Here is a 21682-nt window from a genome sequence, read left to right on the forward strand (position 1 = left end):
ACTCTACTATGGAATATTGATAGGACTAATGTGCAGACATGCTTGCGGCACTTAGGCTCTCAAGCGCCAAATGGACTAGTCATCCATTCTGGAACAATGTCGTAGCGTAACATAGGGATCCTCTACCTGCTAGCAAAAGGACTAATGAATATGCTTTATCTTCTCTACCCTATAGTCGAGGATGACTATAATTTCAAGAGAGAGGTAATGTCAGAATAACTAATATCTAATTCTCCTAAATGATTTTCTCATGTTAAACTGATCATTTAATATGGGGAAGTGCTAGGGGAGAAAAAGCTAGAATATTGGTTAAGCTGGCAGACCAACCACAGTAGGGATCCAAAGGAGGGAAAATAGGGATCCAAAGGGGGAAAATAGGGATCCAAAGGGGGGGTCATCTGCAAAAGAGCTATGTGCAACAATGGGCTCCAAAGACCTTAGGGTTCAGCCCATTAAGACTTCCAAAATGCTCAGGTTCCAAAATTCAAAGGTTGTGTCCAATGGTCAAAAGCTTAGGAAATTGGATGCTTTGTGTGTGTCCCAAAAAGTCTTCCCAAGTCCTACAAAGGAGGGACGAGCCCAAGAAGTAGGGAATGAGAGAGACTAACACACACACACAAGCTCCCTTTACACAAAGGGAGTGAGGGACACATGTCAGCTCCCTAGGCCAGATGCCCACAAGGTGTACTCAAATCCTATTGGATGGCCATGGAGGTGGACCAATGAGAATTAGGCTAGAGTAAATATAGTTTAGTTAATTTAAAAACACTTAATAAAAGAATCAATAGGAATTAAGCTCTCTAGAAGACTATTGGACAGTCTCCTCTCACAAAGGGGAAAGGGGGACACATGTCAAAAGACTATTACTTATGCTACTTAACTTTCATTGGCTAAGCTGGGAGAGGTCCAATGAGGTGCTAGCAAGAGCAAATAGCAAGAGGGGTCGACCAAGAGAGAGAGAGAGGGGGTTGATTTTTCAAAGGCAATTATCCACACACACTCACACAAGCTCATGTGTAGAGTAAGAAGACTCTCTCTCTCTCTCTCTCTCTCTCTCTCTCTCTCTCTCTCTCTCTCTCTCTCTCAAGCTTTAATGGAAAGCTTATCACCTACTCCAAGCTTGTGAGAAGGGAGGCCTACACCAACAACTCTTGGCTTTGTGATGCAAATCCAACCAAGAGCCAAGCTTCAATGCATGCTCATCTCGTCTACCATGCTAATTACTAAGCTAAGCTATGTTAATACGAGTGATTATATGAACAGATGTACATCTTTTTCGTAAGACTACTCCTTCTTCCTCTCAATCTACTCTCATACCCCGCTAGCTCTCACCATCTTCGAAGGTGTGTGAGGTCTTGGGTCTGAGACCGTGAGGGAATTGATGTTGTGTTTGATAAGTGTTTGCTTAGTGCTTGAAGTTTCCATCTTCATTGCACTAGCTAGTATTGAAGGAACACAAAGAATTGTATTGTAAAATGTCTCTCTTGATGGGAGAAACCATAATACAAAGCCTTTTGGAGGGGGGACCGGCTCCATGCAAATCCAGTCCTCAACTGTTTTCAATTGCTTAATTTCTCTCTCTTTTGAAGTATTGTTCATGCTATCTAACTAGGTGTTATACTTTTTGTTGCTCTCTCCACCCAAGCACTCTTGTTATTCTCATTAGGAATCTATTCTAATGAAATGCTCACTATGTTCATACTATTTTCCGCTACACACAAGTTACTAGACCATTAAATGTTGCAAGACTAGATAAGGATATTAGAGCCAAAAGAAGAATGATGATAGCTGGGGATTTTCTTCAACTAGAAGAATCTCTCTCCAAAGCTGACCCTCCCCCTATAGGCTCCTACGACTTCAAGATTCTCTTAAGCAGGAAGAGCTCCTTGAGGCTAATAGTGCCCTTGGTTTCACTAGAGAATTTTGGGTTGGTAAAATAGATAAACCTACTAAGGCCATGTATGATCTATTGAAGAAGAAAAAATCCGAAGACTTCATCCCTTATTTGAAGGACAATTCTAGTGGTTTGGCTAAGTCTCATAAAGACAATATTCAAATAGTCCACGAGTTCTTTACAAATATTTTCTCTAGTCTCCCAAAGAGAGATAGGTCTATTCAAAAGGCTAGATCTTACATTGCTTAGGTCATAAGGAAGAATGTGACTCCCAATATAACACACTTCCTTGACTAGCCTTTCTCTCTAGGAGAGATTGAAGAAACTATTTGTAACCTCAAGACTGGAAAATATCATGGAATAGATGGCATTCCCAATGAATTTTACATTCAATACAAGGATTTTATTTCCCCATACCTTCTCTTGGTGTGGCAAGAAGCTATTAGAAAAGGAGCTCTTCCTGCTTATATCAATACTGGTGTTGCCAACTTGTGCATGCGAAAGGAGGCAAGGAGGATCTCAATAATTGGAGACCCATTAAATTTATGGCTTCCATTTATAAAGTGTTTTCTCTTTCCTTGGCTAGGTAGCTTAGCCCTCTTGTGTCTAATTTTACTCTTCAAGATCAAAAGGTTTTATCAAGGACATATTCAGTTTGGATGCAATCATTTCATTGTGGGAAGGCATGGAACATGCTATTGAGAATGGGGGGGATTTCTTTTTCTTCAAGGTAGACTTTGATAAAGCATATGATAGAATGAAGTGGGAGTTTATCTTGCAGTCTCTTTATGACATGGGTATGGGAAGAAGATTCATTAAATTTGTGCATGTACTCTTTGGTAATGCTTTTCCTAGAATCTCAGTTAATGGTGAATTGACTAATGTAATTGCACTTATGAGGTCTATCAAGCAAGGTTGCCCTTTGGCTCCTTTGGTTTTTGCTATTGCCTCTGATGCTCTTGGTTGGCTATGCTACAAACGGAAAACGCTCTTTATGAGCTTTGGCCATTTATGACCGGTCGGCCAGTTTGTACTCACTTTGACCATTCAAAAAATCTATAAAGTAAATACGTGCAAGAGGGAAATGGTCACTCTTGCATGGGAGAAGATTGCACCCAGTGTCTGCGTTATTCTTCTCTCCTCTCCACTCTTCTCTCTCGTGTGCGGGTATAGCACTCCGCTCTAGAAGGTTCGCTGCATGTGCTCTCTCACTCTAACTCTCTCTCGGTCTCTCTCTGTTCGCGTTTAGCTCGATCATGGATTTGTGCGAGTCGTCAGGTCTGCAGATTTGTTCGTTTATGACTCATAGTGTGCTAGTTTGGGTATTTTGCAGGGCCGCCGTGTTTTCTGTTTGTAGCAGGCTAGTCAAGAAGAAAATGCAAGATGGAAGTCTCAAAGGGATCAAAGTTGCTAGCTCTCAAAGTGACCTTTGTTTACAGATGTTTGCCGATGATACAAATGCACTTCTTAATGCAGATGATAAGAAAACAGATGCTTTCATGGAATGTCTCACTATATTTTGTTAAATTTGCTGGAAAGTGGATGGTCTGAGCTATAAATAGTAATGATTTTTGGGCTTGCTTAATCAAAAGACACAACCCTAACTTTAATTTGCAGGAATACAAGGTCTAGACCAACCTCTCAATGTAGGACCTGATCACTACCAAGTGGAAAGTAAAACCAATTGGAACTATTGTCTCTATTAGAATGTGGAATGCTTGGTTAACAATTAAAGAAGGCTTGTATTTACCCGAGAATGTTTTACTTGACTACTCTCTTTTGTGTCAGGAATCTATATGGATAGGCTGGTGTGCAAAGAAAAATGGTAGATCACTGTTTATCAAAGCACACAATTGCTTCAAAGATGGAATAAGAACCTAGGGATATATCCAAAGGAAGGGGCTCTGGCTAACTCCATAGCAGATCACTAACCAATTTAATATCTCTAATGGCTGTCTTAATGAAATTTTATGTAGGTTGGATGACTTAAAGAAAATCCAAGGTCAAGCTGAACTTAGACATAGCGAGAGTTGCACTCTGGTTGACATAGCAAATAAGGCTTACAAGCTATTCTTTTGCATCCCAGACTTTGATGAGGAGCCCATAAAGAATCTTAACAAGAAATGGAGTCTCAACTAGGGCTCTAAACAATGGATTTACATGTTTAAGTATTTGTGGGGATTCTCAATTTCTGTCAAACATAGCTTTTTGGCCTAGCTAATCATACATAAAAGGGTATGGACTGCTCAAAAAGCATTGAAGGCCAGCTTTGGAAATGGAATGTGCAGCAGATGTGGTGCTCCAGAAGACCTCAAACACTTATTTGTAGAGTGTCCATCCAACACCAGAAAGCTTCATGTGTTAAGTAGCTGCTGCAAGGAGCTTCATCCCAATCATTTTTCTTCATCCCAATCATTTTTCTGCTCAAGAACTCCTGATCAGAGACTGAAAAGGATGGACATACCATTATGGAATATGTGGAGACTATCCTATCTATGGGCATGTTGGACTCAAAGGACTGAAGCTGTCTTTCAATTGAAGGTAGAGGGAAATGCTACAACATTTATCATCCAGCTCAAGAAATTGTCCGCCTAGTGCGTGGGGAAGATGCGAGATGTTTTTAATTGTCCCCTATATACTCTCCAAAGAAGCCATAGCTGGCAATGTTGGAAGGAGCTAATGTTAAAGTTCTACTTTAGAGAGAGATTCATTATGGCAGAAACCTGTCTTGCTCTCTAATTTTCCTTTTCTCTCTCACTTGGGATGCCTCTCTCCCCACATGTGAGGCAAGATTGTAATTTTTTTCTCTCCTTTTGATCCATTTTTGCTCTCTTCTTTAAGAAAAGGGAAAATTACCAAAATACCCCTCAAATTTCAAAAATTCCCCATATACTTCTAATGTTTTGTCATAAATTCCCAAAATGCCCTTCAAATTTTCCAAAATTCCCACAATACCCGTGATTACTCCAAAGATAAAACAATTTGTACCTTTTTATAAGAAGACTGATTGTCTATCAATAAAAGATGCTAAAACTAGAATTTGAGTTGGTTATGTAAGCTTTGGAGATGAATTGCCTCCTTATTTTTAGACATAATTGCCCTTTTTGCGAGGTAAATTTATGACAAATTACATACTAAGCACTCAAAAATAAACCTCAATTGTCAATAAGGAATAAAGATTATAAAATCTTGAACAATCCAACCAAAATAAATACAAGGGTATTAAGGGCATTTTTATAATTTGAGGGGTATTTTGGGAATTTCCACAAATTAGAGGGGTATTTTGGTAATTTCCAAAAAAAAAAAGAAAAAAAAAAGCCTAAGTTTACTTGAGAACAATGAGCTCGCCTACTAACGTTGGGTAACTGGGATGAAGGAGTAGTTTTGTCTGGGATCGCAGGTCCTCGAGTGTCAATTAGTCACAGCTCTAGAAAGGCCCAGTTTTTAATGGCGGTCTCTTCTTCAGCGTCCAAGCAGACCGTGAATCCGTTTTTACGATCATGGGCTTGGAAGAGGGAGCACAGGTCTCTCTCTCTCTCTCTCACACACACACACACACACACACACACACACACACACACACACACACACACACACACACACACACACACACACACAAACTTTCCTTAGCATAAAATAGAAAAGGCTATGGTAACAAACACGTTCTCACCAGACGTAGCAGGTTTTCTCTCTTTAGAAGATTTTTTATTGATGTTGTCTTCTTGTTAGGCCAGATAAGGATCGTTTTGATCGCCCTTACATTCACAAAATGGTCGTGGATGGATGCCAGCACACGCTCTCCATTATTCAGGCCCCATTTTCTATCCGAGGGTTTGCATCTACAGGTGAAGTCCCTTCTATCTCATGTTTGATAGATTAGAGTATGAACTATTCTGGCTTAATTTTTATTAGTTTAGAGAGTGGAGTATTTTTTATTACCATTGTACTTTTCACTGGTGAGATGTGGCTATGAGAATAGTTGCTTATGTAAGGGTGGCCCTCTGAAAGTTATAGCATCTCAAGTGAATAGCACAATGTGATCCCAATATTTATTTTGCCTTTAGGTATTTATTTTACTTATTTGTCAAAGTCTTGGGTAGGGAATTTTAGTGAGGGGGTACATAAGGGTCCCTAGGCTAGTATATAAGAAACCAGAGTTACCCGGAGTGCGGAACAGGAACGGCGACGGGCCTCCTTGTGGAACAGGGGAATGGGAACGGCGCGGAACGGGAGGCTAAAAAAACACCCAAATATTGTTTTTTTTAGCGTTATGTGTTTGAATACAACTAGTAATAGAGTCCTTTGACTCTAATACCCATAAAAAACACGATTCGAAGACCATTCAACCTTATTATGACTTGATTGGGATGTGTGGCGCCCAGAGTACATAGCACATACACAACATTGAGCAAACACAATGCCCATACACAATTGTCAATAACATATGTAATTACAGATTAGAGCTCTCAAATAATTGCAAGAGTAGTAGTCAGAGATAACAATTTTCGCTTAATTATGGCTAACAAGGCCCGCCAAGGCGCTACAAAAAAACCAAAGGTGACATACCATAATGAGAGTCGAGACTACAAGGGGGGCAAACCAATGACCACAATACCAAAAGACTGAAGGTGACAAATACCATAAAGATGCTAGTAGCTACAAATGTCAAAGAGGGCAAGACTCAAGCAGCCATACAAAAAAGTAAGGATAATGGATGTCACGTGACACATCCAACCCTATATGTCCGTGGCCAAGCTACAGCATGATCAGGGTTCAGTTCAGTCCAGTCAGTCTAGATTAGAAGTGATCTGACACTTGTGTGAGTCTATTCGTAGACCGTGCATGCCCAGTCACTACATATCCTCTGGTTGTACACAACATGATCATAAGAATTCCCATCAGAATCAGTCAGGGGATTTTTCCAGTGCATTTAGCCTATTTTCCCTATTTTTGACATTTTTCACTTATTAATTTAAGTGACTTTCCAACAAAAGTAGGTAGGGCAATTTGGGTAAGAAAATATATAAGCAAACCAAAGCTAGCACTAAATGGCAGAAGAGGTAACATGAGCCAAGCTCAGCAGGCCACTTCTCAGCAAGACCAAGCCTTGGTGGCTCCCTCCAAGCAACAGATCCCCCCATTGCCTAGCGTTTCCAACAAGAACCATCGCCAGCCATCCACATTGGCGTTTTTGCATCAGCAGGTCCTCGCCAGAAGAACACAGCATATAGCGTTTTTGTATCAGCATCCTCGCTAGCAGAAACATCAGCCTAGCGTTTTTGGTCCAGCTTCAGCCTCTGGCGTTTTTGGTCCCAGATTCAGTGTTTTTAGATTCACAAAGGCAGCGTTTTTCATCATCAGAAGACCGGCAAGATCAGCCCTAAAAAGGTAGCAGATTCAGCCTAATAAGACCATCAGTTTTCAGCCTTAATGAACCTCAGTTTTCAGCCCTAAACCTGCAAATTTTCAGCGACAAAGACTCACAGAAACAACCCCCAAATGAGCGTTTTTGGACTAGTCGCAGATTTCAGCCTATAGCGTTTTTGGACAGCAGTAGAAAGATTGCAGATTTCAGCCCTTAGGTCGACTTCGTCATCACTGTCGTCATCGTCGACATAGCCTAGAATTGCATCAGTCTCATGCATACCATTTGTATCAGATTGTGCAATCATAAGTAGACCACTCTCGCCGACGAGAGTGGGGCCTTTGGAGGAGGGTTTTACAACGTCTCTGGTGTCGTATCTCTCTTCTCTCTCTATCTCTCAGTCTCATACACTTGCACGCATAGTGTCCATTCACTTTAAAGGTTTGTGATCATAGCATTCTCTTATTAAGAACGGAAGGCTCTCCCTTCCATAAGAACAAAAGGAACCTTGAGCACAGTTCGGAGCACTTATCTTGAGCAAAGTGCAAACATTCATTCCGCAGCACCTAACATTGGTATCAGAGCTTTGGCAGTGTTGTGTATAACTCAAGGAAAGAACCACAAGAACCATTTTTTTTTTTTTGCTTGTTGAAGTCGCACGAACCTAAGTTTGCTTGGGCGTGTCGATTCCTAATCGTGTTTTTGAAGAGTGACAGGAATCCCAAGAAAGAAGGGCTTGTCCAGCCTCCCCTTGTGTCTCCTTTCGCTTATTGAGAGCGGACCGCGCACTTAGCGGCCGGCCAATCGACGCGAGGTGGGAAAAAGCAACCTTGGTGTGAGCGCAAGGGGTGCGCCCGCAAAAAGAAGTAGAACTCGGGTGAAGAGAAGATCCTTCTCAAATGCGGTTTGCAAGCGAAAGAAAACCTCAAGAACCTCAAGAACCAAGACCCCCAAGAACCCAAGTTCCTCGTGAACTTAAGAACCCACAAGAACCCACGACTTCAGAATGGTCATCACTCGAAGCGGAATGGATACTTCGCTTGGAGGTGATGAGCATGAGAGAGACGAAGAAGAATTTTCCCCACCATGAGGTTTTTTCGACCCTCCCCCTTCATCTACGCCAAGGATTGCACTAGCTCCTATGGAGGAGTTGGAGTTGATGTTTATGGAAAGAAATTTAGAACGCGAAGCAAGAAATGCAGCAAGAATGACAGAAATGAAATGCAGACACGCAGAAGACAAAGCAGAAAGAAAGGCAAGACAAGAACAGCGCGACCGACACATGCAAGAGTTCTTGCGACTCTTTTCTCAAGTGTCGGCACAGATGCAAGAGATTCAGGAGACGGAGACTCTCTCAGTCTCTTTTTCTCCAAAGCATGACACACAGGATTTGAATGATAATGATTTGCATGATGATTTGAATGATGAGCATGGTGATTTGATTGACAATGACAAGCATGATGATTTGCATGATCAAGATGTGATTTCTCACAAGCATGATGATTTGCATGATCAAGATGTGATTTTTCACAAGCATGATGAGTTGCATGAAGATGATGTGATTGTTCACAAGGATGATGTGTTAGTTGATACTTTCTCCAGTGAAGCTAACCTCATTGCAGATTCGATCAATCACGAAGAACCGATCTTGGCTCTCGAGCTTCGGTCCAAAGAACCCTCACAGGAAGTATTATGTGTTCGCATGATTGATACGCACGCATTGTTCAAGTGTTTCATTCGTGATCGTTTCCTGTATTTTAGTCAACGTCTTTATGTGATCCCTTTTCCTAGGCATGACATATTGTACGTTGAGCACGTTTCAGTCATGAATGAGCACGAATGTATGCGGATTTTTCATGAAAAGTTGAAAAGTATGCATTCAAGGAAGTCACATTCCCTGTCTCTTCCTTGGCATGACACATTCGTAGAACGAGCACATGAAAGTATGAGCACCAAGCATGCGCATTTCCGTTGTGAATTGCCACGGTTGATTGCTCTAGACAAAAGAGAGAGATTCGATCTCATTGTTTGCATGTGTTTGATGAACGGTTTGTCACTCCGTCTCTTTGTTCATCTATATTGCATGCACAGTCTTTTCGGAAGACAAGATTTTTTCCATTCACTTTACATGGAATGGGTACGTTCATGGTTTTGTGTTGGAAATGGTTTCAGGAATTTTCAGCCATGGAGATTCTTGACGAAGAAAGAAGCATGACTCGACGAAGTTGAAGCATTGTTAGGTGCAGCGAAATGATTGTTTGTGCTTTGCTCAAGATGAGTGCTCCGAACTGTGCTCAAGGTTCCTTTTAGTTCTTATGGAAGGGAGAGCCTTCCGTTCTTAATGGAAAGTGCTATGATCACGAACAAAGTGAATGGACAATGTGCGTGCAAGTGAATGAGACTGAGAGATAGAGAGAGAAGAGAGATACGATCACCAAAGACGACGTAAAACCCTCCTCCGAAGGCCCCACTGTCACGAGGACGTGGCAGTTATTAACCATGTCACAGAGATGTGGCAACTGCTAACCTTGGTTGTTGGTTTCTTTCCAATGGGGTTTATTTTATTTGTTTTGAGACCCTCTTTTTGAAGTAGCAAACGGTCAGACATTGTATGGCCAATGTGAACGGTAGATTCACCCGCAGACGGGAAGTGGTCGGCACTGGAATTCGTATGGTAAGAGGATGTCTAGGCTCAGAGCAAGATCATATAGGTCCCCCCGTCGCACTTAGCAAGTTGGTGGATACTAGGAAGTGAACTCAATTAAGGCGTAAAGTCAAGGTGGGACTACAAACAAAAAGTATCCGACAGTTGGGCCACATTGCATTGTTGGATGCGGTCCCAATGAGGATAGATGGTCAGAAGACCAGTAGGAGCCCAACGGAAGCATCTCCTAAAATTTAGGAAACTGCTATTTTGGGCCGTGAAATGTGTTCGCGTCATTACCTCCGGTATGACTAGGGGAACATTTTATAACTCTGCCGCGAAGTCAACTGACGCGTCGGTTGGGATATTTTTAAGCGGCGAACCCGAAACGGGAAAATGCTTGTAAATGCACCAAGTGTCACATTTTCAGGGACTTGCCTTGTCACAAAGTGATGACGTGGCGGACAGCAGAAACCCTAATTTCTGCCAAAAACCCTAAATTTCGGAAATCGCGGAGGCGGATTATTATTTTTTTTTTTTGGGAAAATGATGAGCGACGCGAATTTTGCTTTTGCTTTTAAAAAAAAAAGAAAAAGATAAAAGACTCTCTAAGAGAGAGAGAGAACTGATGCTTTTGATTTTAAAAGCTTTTGGGGCTCTGCTTTTGGGCATCCCTTGTAACCTTTAAATTAGTGGTGAGGGCCTCACTTCTCAGGGCATCTGGACGCAAAGTCTGAGAGTGAAACCCTAACCGCTCTCTTGTACTTTGATGATTGATTAATATAAAAAGAAATACCGAAAGGGGCGCCAGTCTTTGGGGCCAATATCTCTAGGCACGGAACTCCGCCGGGCCAGTGCAAATCTATTGTGATCTGTGAATTGTTTTGAAGTGGTTATTTGGTGCTGTCGCTGAAACCGGCCTGTTCAATCCAAAAAGGGCGGTAGACTTTACTTCAAACCTTGATTTAGCTTTCACCCATTATTAGTCGTCTATTTTACCTGTACTTTCAAGACACAACAAAGGGGAGAGGGATACAGGCTGCTAGATTGCACCTGTATGAGTAGACGGACACCAGATTGGCCCCTAACTTAGGCGCCCCTTTCGGTATTTCTTTATTGTTCAAAAGAGGGAATAAACGCTGTGGTTCCCTACAAGCTGCCCCGCACAAACTCGGCTGAATTTCCACTGTTCCAGCCCGATTTCGGCAGCATAACTGTACTAGAACCCTTCACAGTCAGTATTCCCACGCATTGGCCGACTTTCCCGACGCATACGGGCACTTTGCAAAACCTGGCGAGAATCTGCAGCACGCTGAATTCTCTGTTTTCAGCCCTGAAATTGCGCCAGATCACCTGTACAGCGGTCCCCTTGCGTCCCCGAACCTCCTGGGGGTATTAGGGTCCGTTTAGGGCCAAAACCCTAAACCTGCAAAAATACACAGCAGGCTGTAATTCACTGTTTCGGGCTCCGTTTCGCGATCCGGTCGCATCCTTAGCAAGTCCTCGAGCTCCCGCACCTGTAGGGCTACTTGCCCTTTGAATCGGACGAGATTTCTGGAGTGAAACCTCTCCGAATTCACTTGTACCTGCAGGGGGATTAGCCGCTAGCTAATCCAGTACCTGTGCAAGAGGCTCTTGCCTCGACAATCGCGCATGAACCCACACAACTGTACATTGGTCAAATGAAGAGCCCACTAGAGGGGCATAACATACTGCCAAAGGGGAGAGAGAGGGCAGTGCGTAGCGTGCAGGGCATCACTCCTGGCACCGCACTGTGCATAAGAGGGAAAGCAAGCACTCCATAGCTCTTAACCTGTGACAGAGACTTGCAAAATGAGCCTCCCAGCTATAAATCACGTTTTTGCCTTCTCTATAAGTAGTAAACTGGCCTCAGAGTGCCAAGTGTCACTCATTTGTGCATTTTCCCGCTTTAGACCCCCGGGTCTAAAAATATCTCACCTGCAGCCTCTGTTGACTTGGCCACGGATTAACAAAATGATCCCCATGTCAAACTGCACGTAATGACGCGAAGACATTTTCAGGTCCCAAAATAGCAGTTCCCTAAATTTTAGGAGAGGCTGCCATTGTATCTTTCTAGGTCATCCGACCCTCTTTGTACACTGCGGCCACATCCAGAACTGAAATGTAGCCTCTGTAGCAAAGGATTCCACTTTGGCTAGTCAATGACCCCACTTGGCTAACCATAGTCCTTGTCCAACCTTAGTGCTCTCTTGCCCTCAGGCCTGGACTCCCTCTGGACAGTTCCACACTAGCTATGCAATGCAGGGCAGTTAGATTTTCCGAGGGGTGTTTCCAAAAAGTGAAAGTAACTAGATAATAAGAAAGAAATCAACAAAAAGGATAGATAGTAGTCACACGCTGGTGACAGTCGCGGTTGATTCTTGACTTGGAGTGTCTAAGTCTGTTACAGTGGTATCAGAGCACGGCCGATTTCTCTTCTATGGGAAATCCGATCTCCGAATTTTTTTTCCGCGGCACCTATGGCTTCAGGCAATGATCAGTCGACTCCCTCTGCATCTGGAGATGCGGGCTGGGATTACAACGAAGATTCAGGCAGAGAGTATGGCCCGCCTTGGCCTACTTAGGCGGAGCGGCGAGAGATAGAGCGTCGCCAGTTGATCGGCGATGCAACAAAGATGATGCTCAATTTTGCCAAGGACCCGAAGATGGCAAAATATATGAACCAGACCTCTTTGAAAGAGGTACAGATGGAGTGGCAGAGAACCACAACACCACTCCCGAAACCCGCTTTCAAGAAATCTTCTGCCTCCAAGAAAATATATGGAGCAGGAACTGGAGAACGTGGTTGATGCACGGATTGCTCAGCTTTTTGACTCGCAAAAGAAAGCCAAAAAGCACGGCAAAAAGCAGAAGAAAGGCACTGACTTCCCGGGATATTTGGGTCGTCGGTTGACATTTGACAAGGCAAAGAAACGGAAGAAGCGTGTTCGATTTGAAGGAGTACCCAGTTCTTCTTCTTCTTCTTCTGACAGTCCTTCTAGCTCCTCGGATTAGAGCGAAGAAGACAGAAAAGGTAAAAAGCGAAGCAAGAAGCAACGCTTTGGAAAGGGCAAGAGAAAGGCAAAGAAGGCTAAATCTCGCCCAGAGACTCACAGTTCTACTGAGGACTCGTCTACAGACAGCTCAGGTTCCGATGACGGAAAGTTTTATGCGAACAAGAAGAATTTTTACAAAGCCAACCAGTATGACTTTCTCGAAGATAAAAGCAAGAAAGTCCGAGAGTTTAAGGAAGGTGGCCACTCGATCAAGTTTGATACTTTTCAGGATACTCAGATGCTTCGAAGGCTTTGTCTTTTATACAGCAGTTTGACATCGCTTTCGCAGGAGGACGCTATTCAGAGCACTCCAAGATTCGGAGAGCTGCCTCTTATTTTAAGGGGAATGCTCGCACTTGGTGGTCCACGCTTCTATTAAGCAAGACTGTGCCAATTACATGGCTGAAATTCAAGAGGCTTTTTATTTCTTCTTGGTTGACTCAAGAGTTTGAGCGAGATATACGAGCTGCTTGGAACCATCTCCGGATGACCAAGAGCGATACAGTGAATTCTTATTGTGAAAGATTCTGGAGCTCTTTCCTACCCGCCTCTTCATTCAAGAAGATCTCATTCAGAGAACGGATTGAGCGGTTTACCTTGGGTCTACTTACAGAGATCCGAGATCACTGCTTGGAACAGAAGTCAGCTTCTATTCAAGAGTTGATGAGTCATGCGAAGCGGGGCTTTGCCATTCACTCTGGCAGTCTGACCTACCCCACAGATGAGGCCATGACACAACGAGCCGAACAGACTTCTGGGAATGAAAGTAGAATGAAAAAGAGCAACCCAGAGAAAAAAAAGGATGCACGACCTAAGCTTACTCCTGAGGAGAGAGCTCGCTTCATCAGAGAGGGGAAGTGCTTTGGATGCGGGGAACATGGACATATTTCCGCGAAGTGCCGTGATAAGGCACAGAAAGAACATAATGATAAAGACGACGACAGGTCTGAGAGTTCGAGAGCAGTTGAGGAATGTGGCAGACAAGGCAGATAGAAAAGTAGAACTGGTACCACATGGCGTGGGACTTGCACCGAATCAAATGAATGAAAGTACAAACTTTGCCGCTTTTTTTTGGGGCAAAGTGAAGGATCAGGAAGCTCTTTTGAAGGAGCCAAGGCCAACTTCTTTTCACTTGGAATTGGCGGCTCGATTTGGAACTACGCCCGACAGACTGACGCCACAGGCGAGGGTAGTTCGACTGGTACCCGGATGGGATGTTGCCATTACACCGAGCATTGGCAAACTTCGTTTGCAATGACAGGGGTGTTCAGGGCACGTGAGTGACGTTCTACTCGGGATCCCTTGGTACCACAAGAACTACGCCGTGGTTGACTACCGGGCCGAGAAAGCGACTTTGATAAATGAAGGGCTTAGAGATTGTACTTGATGAACTTCAGTTTTCTTACTCATTCTTTTGGGAGAACTGAACGATGGATAAAGGTTGAATATGTTTTGACCTGAAGAAAAGAACGCCAAGATTTTTTTTTTCTCCACGCTTATGCCGATTGCTTTTGAGAGGGCCTGAAGATCATACCATTGATCTGATATCTGGAAGCACGCCACCGAATCGGCCACCTTATCGTGTGAGCCGAGTACAAGATGAAAAGATTATGAACTCAGTGAAAGACCTCTTGGAAAAGGGTCTTGTCCAGCCTAGTACTTCACCGTATTGCTCTCCAGTGTTGTTGGTTTTGAAGAAAGACGGATCTTGGAGAATGTGCATCGATTATAGCACTCTCAACGAAATCACCATCAAGAACAGATTTCCGATTCCTAGGATCGATGATATACTCAACAGGTTACAGGGATCCTCGTGCTTTAGCAGGATTGACTTGAAGAGTGGATATCATCAGATCAAGATAGCACCAGGAGATGTCTACAAGACAGCTTTTCGGATGACTTTTGGGTTATTTGAGTTTTTGGTGATGCCTTTTGGCTTAACCAATGCTCCTGCGACATTTAACCGGATGATGGACAGGATTTTTCGAGAGTACAGGCTATTTGTTGGCACTTTCTTTGACGACATCATTGTTTTCTCGAAGAATGAGGCAGAACACAGAGATCATCTGCTTCAAGTCTTTCAGGCATTACGAGATCACACATTAGTGATTAATGCTAAGAAAAGTGAATTTTTCCTACCAGAGATACACTTTTTGGGACACATTGTGTTAGCAGCATAGCAAGAGTGAAAATGAACCCGGCCAAGATAGAGACTATCCGTGATTGGCCCGATTTGAGGAATGTCCATGAAGTTAGAAGCTTCTTGGGACTGTGTTCGTACTACAGGCGGTTCATACGAAAGTTTGCAGAGGTTGCTTCGCCTTTGCATATCTTGACACAGAAAGGAGTACCTTTTTCGTGGGGACCCACAGAGGTGACTGCCTTTCAGACATTGAAAGAGAAATTCACTACAGGACCAGATTTGACTTTGCCGGACTTGCAGAAGTCATTTCAAGTATTTTGTGATGCTTGTGGTCGTAGTCTGGGTGCGGTCTTGATGCAAGAAGGCCATGTCATAGCTTACGAGAGCCGTTTGTTCTCTAGGCCGCAGATGACAGCACAGATCTATGGGAAAGAGCTTTTGGCGGTTATCCACGCTCTTACTCAGTGGCGGCATTACCTACTCGGAGCGGATTTTACTGTCTTTACAGACCATCAGAGTTTGCGCTACTTCTTGTCACAGAAGCAGCTTTCGGAAAAGCAGATGCGGTGGGTGAACATCTTGTCACAGTTCCACTTCCAGATTGTCCATGTGCAGGGACATAAGAATGTGGTGGCAGATGCTTTGTCTGGGAAACCGTTGGTTCTGGCTATTTCCGCGATACATCATAGGAGCTTCGAGGATATGGTCGATCAGTGTGCCACAGATACAAATTTTGCAGATATTTTCACATGGATACGGGATGGGGAGACAGTAGCTGGATACTCCCTTCGGGAAGGCTACTTGATGAAAAAGACTATGTTGTGCGTTACACAGCCGTTGAGGGAAAAGGTTATGATTGATTGCCACTGTCCACCTTTTACGGGTCACCGCGGCATTGCTACCACCATGAAAGGGGTAGAGAGAGATTTCTTTTGGCGGAGACTGAAGAAGGATGTGGAAGAGTTTGTGCGCAGTTGCTTGGTATGCCAGGAGTTCAAGTTTGACAGGCATAAGGCACAGGGATTGTTAGAGCCTTTACCCATACCCACCCGCCCCTCGGAAAATATTGAAATGGATTTCATTTTTTTGATCTCCCAAGAATACAGAATGATCACGATGATTTTCCGATTACATGGCACGCCTGAGACGATTGTCTCCGACAGAGACCCCAGATTTATGAGTTTGTTTTGGAAGGCAATTTGGGAGAACATTGGCACGCGGTTGCAGTTCTCGTCATCATTCCACTTGTAGACTGACGGGCAATTTGAGATTGCCAATTAAGTGATTTTAGATTTATTGAAGTCTTGTATCTCGGATCAGAAGACTCAATGGGAAAAGAACTTACCTTTGGTGGAATTTGCCTACAATAACACGATACACTCTTCGACGGGGAAGACACCATGAGAGATTGTTGAAACTGCTGCGAAGGTTCCATCCTTCCTGAGCACGAAAGATTAGAAATTTGAAGCGGATGAATATTCGCGAGATTTGGATACGGCTTTTGCCAAGGTTCGCGAAACTTTGCAGGAGTCTCAAGAACGACAGAAAAAGGCAGCGGATCGCCATCGTCGCGACTGGAAACTGAAGGAGGATGATTGGGTGCTCTTACTTTTGAGAAGGCACGCCTAAGAAAGAAAAAGGGAAAGGAGAGGCTTTTTCCAAAGCTTAGTATGTGATACTACGGACCTTTCCAGATTACTGACAAGATAAATGATGTCTCCTTCCGATTGGAACTGCCAGATACTTGGAGGATTCATAATGCATTGCATGTGAGTCTCTTGAAACGTGTTAAGGGTGATGTGCCTGATGATGGGGAGCCTGATGAGCAACCCAAAGTGGAAGAAAACGAGGAGATCCTTGTTCCTGAACAGATTTTGGCACATAATGATACGAAGAAAGGTAAAGTCCGAAGGCGGTTCTTGGTTAAGTTCAAGAACTTTTCTGCATTTGATGCGAAGTGGATGGAGGAGGAGGACCTAGCAGATACTCCTCGGATTGTGAAACTTTACCTCGATGTTTTGGTTTAGCATAGTCTACTCCAAACGGAACCCAGAATTCAGCTTGGCCGGAGATCTGGTGCAGTGGGATGCACAAGAGGGGAGTCACTCCACTCCTTTGTCAACAGATGCCTCGATTTTGATACTAAAGTCACTGATGGCTCTTTGAGCTTCAGGGATACTGAGAGCTGACAGTATTCTGCTGGATGACTTTATGAAATGGAATTCCTGATTATGATACTGATTTGTTCTTGACTTCTTGTGAGTGCAGGAACTGATAGACGAAATGACTGCAGCATTTTGGTCTACTTGATCTCGAATAGACATGGTTGCAATAGGGGTTAGTCAATCGGACATCGATGAGGTCCCGATTGGACCTAGATGTGATTGCTAGCTACATTGCCGATAAATCATGGTCTAAGATCCGAATGAATGTTGAATGTCATGTGATGTCCTGTGATGTCTGGTGATGTCCTGTGATGTCGTGTGATGTGACTGTCGATTTTGTACATGTGCTAGATGTGTGTTCCTAGTACGTAGGTACTAACAGTCAGTGTCTGCTAAGACGGTTTATGGCTTTTGTCGGTTTTGCAGGGGTAATCGCGGTCGATTACAATGCTTTCAAGAGGGGGGTATGTCACAAAGTGATGACGTGGCGGATAGCAGAAACCCTAATTTCTGCCAGAAACCCTAAAATTCTTGCAAACCCTAATTTTTGCCAAAAACCCTAAATTCCGGAAATCGCGGAGGCGGATTATTAATTTTTTTTTTTTTGGAAAATGATGAGCGACGCGAATTTTGCTTTTGCTTTTTAAAAAAAAAAAAAAGAGAAAAGACTCTCTAAGAGAGAGAGAGAACTGATGCTTTTGATTTTAAAAGCTTTTGGGGCTCTGCTTTTGGGCATCCCTTGTAACCTTTAAATTAGTGATGAGGGCCTCACTTCTCAGGGCATATGGACGCAGAGTCTGAGAGTGAAACCCTAACCGCTCTCTTGTACTTTGATGATTGATTAATATAAAAAGAAATACTGAAAGGGGCGCCAGTCTTTGGGGCCAATATCTCTAGGCACGGAACTCCGCCGGGCCAGTGCAAATCTATTGTGATCTGTGAATTGTTTTGAAGTGGTTATTTGGTGCTGTTGCGGTTGATTCTTGACTTGGAGTGTCCAAGTCTGTTACATGCCTCTTCCAGAAAAATGGGTGCTGAATTTTTAAGCTGGGATGAGCCTCCTTTTGCATTTGTCACAGGTTAAGAGCTATGGAGTGCTTCCTTTCCCTCTCATGTACAGTGTGGTGCTAGGAGTGATGCCCTGTACACTACACACTGCTCTCTCTCTCCCCTATGTGCAGTTACGTGATGCCCCACAAGAGGGATACTCATTTGACTGATGTACAGTTGTGTGGGTTCATGCTTTTGTGCTGAGGCAAGAGCCTCCTTGAGCAGGAACAGGGGTAGCTAACTGCTGCTCCAAAGCAGGCACTGGTGAGGGTCATAACCTCACCGTACAGGTGCAAAATCAGCGCTGTGTATGCGCTGTAATTTCACTGTTTTTCAGCCATATGGACGCCAGGACCATTGGGAATCGTGCCCCACTGGCAGAGGACAGTTAGGGGACTGTTTGGGGCTGAAAACAGGGCAAAAACCAGTAAATACAGCGTGCTGAATTTACTGTTTTTGGACAGGAATCAGAGGGTATACGCCAGTGCAAGTGAGTTCTAGCAGGGGAATTGGTTTCGCGCAAGTTTTGGGGTTGTTATGCTGCCGAAATTTGGCCAAAGCAAATGGTATCTAGGTGGATACACGTGAAGGATTCTCAGGACCTTACCTTGTAATTTACTCTCCTAAAGAATAAAGAAATACCGAAAGGGGCGCCAATTTTGGGGCCTACAGGTTGTCGGTGTCTGCTCGGGGCATTCTAGCTCCGAGGCGTGTGTGTATTCAAGTGTTAATTCCCGTCGCAGGTTCTCTTTGCAAAGTGCTCTGTGTGTGTGTCTAAAGTAAAGAATTTCGGGTGAAAGCCAATGCCTACCGCCCTACGGGCCGGTTTCATGGTTCCGTTGCCGGGACATCAATCACTTTTTCCTCAAAGAGTGAGCCTGGATTGTTCAGGGTAAAGACACAGTGCAAGAACACGGGGATTACACTATGGCCGACAAGGGGAAGGGAATTATGGAAGAGGGTTCCTCTTCAAAGGACAAGCAGGAGATTCCTATGGTTTTTGAGATTGGCGAGAGCTCACGGCCACGTCAGTCTATACCTCCTGTCAACGTGAATGTCCCTCCAGTAGTACAGGGCTTTATGACAGGGCAACTTGAGGATGATGCGTTCAAGACTCAGTTAGTTGCCGCGGTGAATGTCTTTTCGCAGCTGGTGCAGAATCCGAGGTTTATGGAATTCTTGCAAGCGCCACCAGTGCAACAGCAAAATAGGCAACCTACACCGCGTACGGAGCTTGTTGATGCCCAAGCCCAGGTACTTCATGTGACGCAGGAGGAAAGGGAACACTCGCATGTTGCGGAGTCGGGGGCTTCAAAGCAGGTTTCTCCCGTGCTTGAACAGGTGGCTAGAACGCCTATTCCACAGGTTATGCCGGTTCAGCCCGCCACCTTTCAGAGCCAGCATGCTGTCTTGAATGGGCAGGGAGCTGGATACCAGGCTATGCACTCAGTTTTTCCACCACCCACGGTACATCCTGGGTATTTCGGGGGTGGATTAGTGTTCCAAAGTATGGCTGGTTATGCGTTTGGAAGTCAGCCGTACATGCCAGGAACAGTGTTCAGGGGTATGCAAGGCATCATGCCAAACCCCATGTATGGTAGTATCAGCATGCAGCAAGGTTTCCACTGCAACCAGGGCCAATTTGGGGTGCCACAGGCTCATTTTGGCATGGATGGTTTTTCTGGACAGCAGCCAGATATCGCACCTCCGACGCAAAATGTGAATGGCCAACACGTGCCGATCATGCCCAGTACAGTGCCCATGTTGGAGACCATTCCGTATGACAACTTGGGGGCACTAGAGAAGCCGAAGGCTTACAAAGAAGGTGGTGCAGCGGTAAAGTTCAATACCTTCAGTGATTTCGAGGATAAGACAAAGGCACTCACTTTCCTCCAGCAGTTTGATACAGCTTATGCGGGAGGGAATTTTAAAGAGGCCTCGAAGGTCAGGAAAGCTGCCACTTTCTTAAAGGACAATGGGGGCACTAGAGAAGCCGAAGGCTTACAAAGAAGGTGGTGCAGCGGTAAAGTTCAATACCTTTAGTGGTTTCGAGGATAAGACAAAGGCACTCACTTTCCTCCAGCAGTTTGATACAGCTTATGCGGGAGGGAATTTTACAGAGGCCTCGAAGGTCAGGAAAGCTGCCACTTTCTTAAAGGACAATGCGCTTACATGGTGGACGACATTGTTAATGCAAGGACAGGCACCCGCCACTTGGGTTTACTTTAAGCAAATGTTTGCATCTGCTTGGCTATCAAATGAATTTGAAGCCGATGTCTTGACAGATTGGCACCAGCTTACTTCAGCTTCGTGCAAGAGCTTGGTGGAGTACAATAGGAGGTTTTGTAAAGCATTACTCTCAGTGACCTCCTACAGATTTGTGCAATTGACAGAGCAGATAGAGAAGTACTGTTGTGGGCTGCCTAAAGGGCTTCGCGATTACTGTACAAAGAACAGAGTGGCTACCCTTACTCAGCTTATGGAAGTTGCGAACATTGGTCTTGCCTTGTTGAAAGGAGAGGACAGTGGATTTCCGAGCAGTGACAAAGGAGGGCAACAAAAGAAAAATTCAGTGAAGAAGCCCTTTGTGAAGACGGCTCCTGATGCGTCACAGGGGTCAGAAAAGGCCACCAAAGACAAGGATTCAGCCGGGACTTCTGGAGCGTAGGCAAAGAAACAAAAAAGGAAGCCTTTTGTGCGCAAGTCGCTCGAGGAAAAGAAGGTCCTAATGGTTGAGAACAAATGCTTTATATGCGAGCAGCCTGGTCACTTTTCTATCAATTGTCCACAAAGGAAAAGGCCAGCTGACTCAAAGGATAAAGAAGACCAGAAAGGCAAGAAGCCAAAACCCACGGCAGGTTTAGTGCCAGACATGGTGGGTGACAGGCCCAACACAGATGCCAGTGAGTTATGCAAGGCATGGGATAAAGTTAGGGATCAGACGGCACTCATCTTTTTTGATCCAGGTGCCAAAGCCAACTTTATCTCACCAGAGTTAGCTATGAAGCTCGGCATCAAAACTGAAGAGATGGGGTACACAGCAGAGGCAGGGTTGGCATGTCCTGGCCACTCAGAGTGTGTTACTCCCATCATTGGAAAACTGCGTCTGCATATTCAGTCGTATGTGGACACTGAAGAGTTTTACATCATGCCACTGGAAGGTTGTGACGCCTTGTTGGGGATCCCGTGGATGTTCCGAGTGCATGGAGTCTTGGATGCCTACAACAAAAAGATCACTGTACAGCATAGGGGCAAAACTCACATCTTGGATGTAAAGCTTAAAGGAGAGTCAGTCCCTATTGTATCTGCTTCTGCTATCACTTTTGTAATAAAGAATCATCTTT

At 44.2% G+C, this 21682-nt stretch overlaps 1 protein-coding gene across 3 annotated transcripts in view; it reads left to right on the plus strand.

Annotated features, from left to right (window-relative positions):
- Positions 1-5235: 5235 nt before the first annotated feature.
- LOC147464406 (uncharacterized) overlaps positions 5236-21682 on the plus strand; it is a 54524-nt gene continuing 38077 nt past the window's right edge. The window contains exons 1-2 of one of the 3 annotated variants that reach the window (XM_086514740.1): positions 5236-5418; positions 5624-5739. In XM_086514740.1, the coding sequence (XP_086370866.1) occupies positions 5342-5418; positions 5624-5739 (193 nt within the window). In that variant the 5' untranslated portion in view covers positions 5236-5341. The remainder of the gene's footprint in view (positions 5419-5623; positions 5740-21682) is intronic. The other 2 variants (XM_086514745.1, XM_086514755.1) reach the window with 2 other exon arrangements.

This window comes from Adiantum capillus-veneris, chromosome 1, assembly GCF_014529385.1.
Source record: "Adiantum capillus-veneris isolate H3 chromosome 1, ASM1452938v2, whole genome shotgun sequence".
Classification (NCBI taxonomy): Eukaryota; Viridiplantae; Streptophyta; class Polypodiopsida; order Polypodiales; family Pteridaceae; genus Adiantum; species Adiantum capillus-veneris.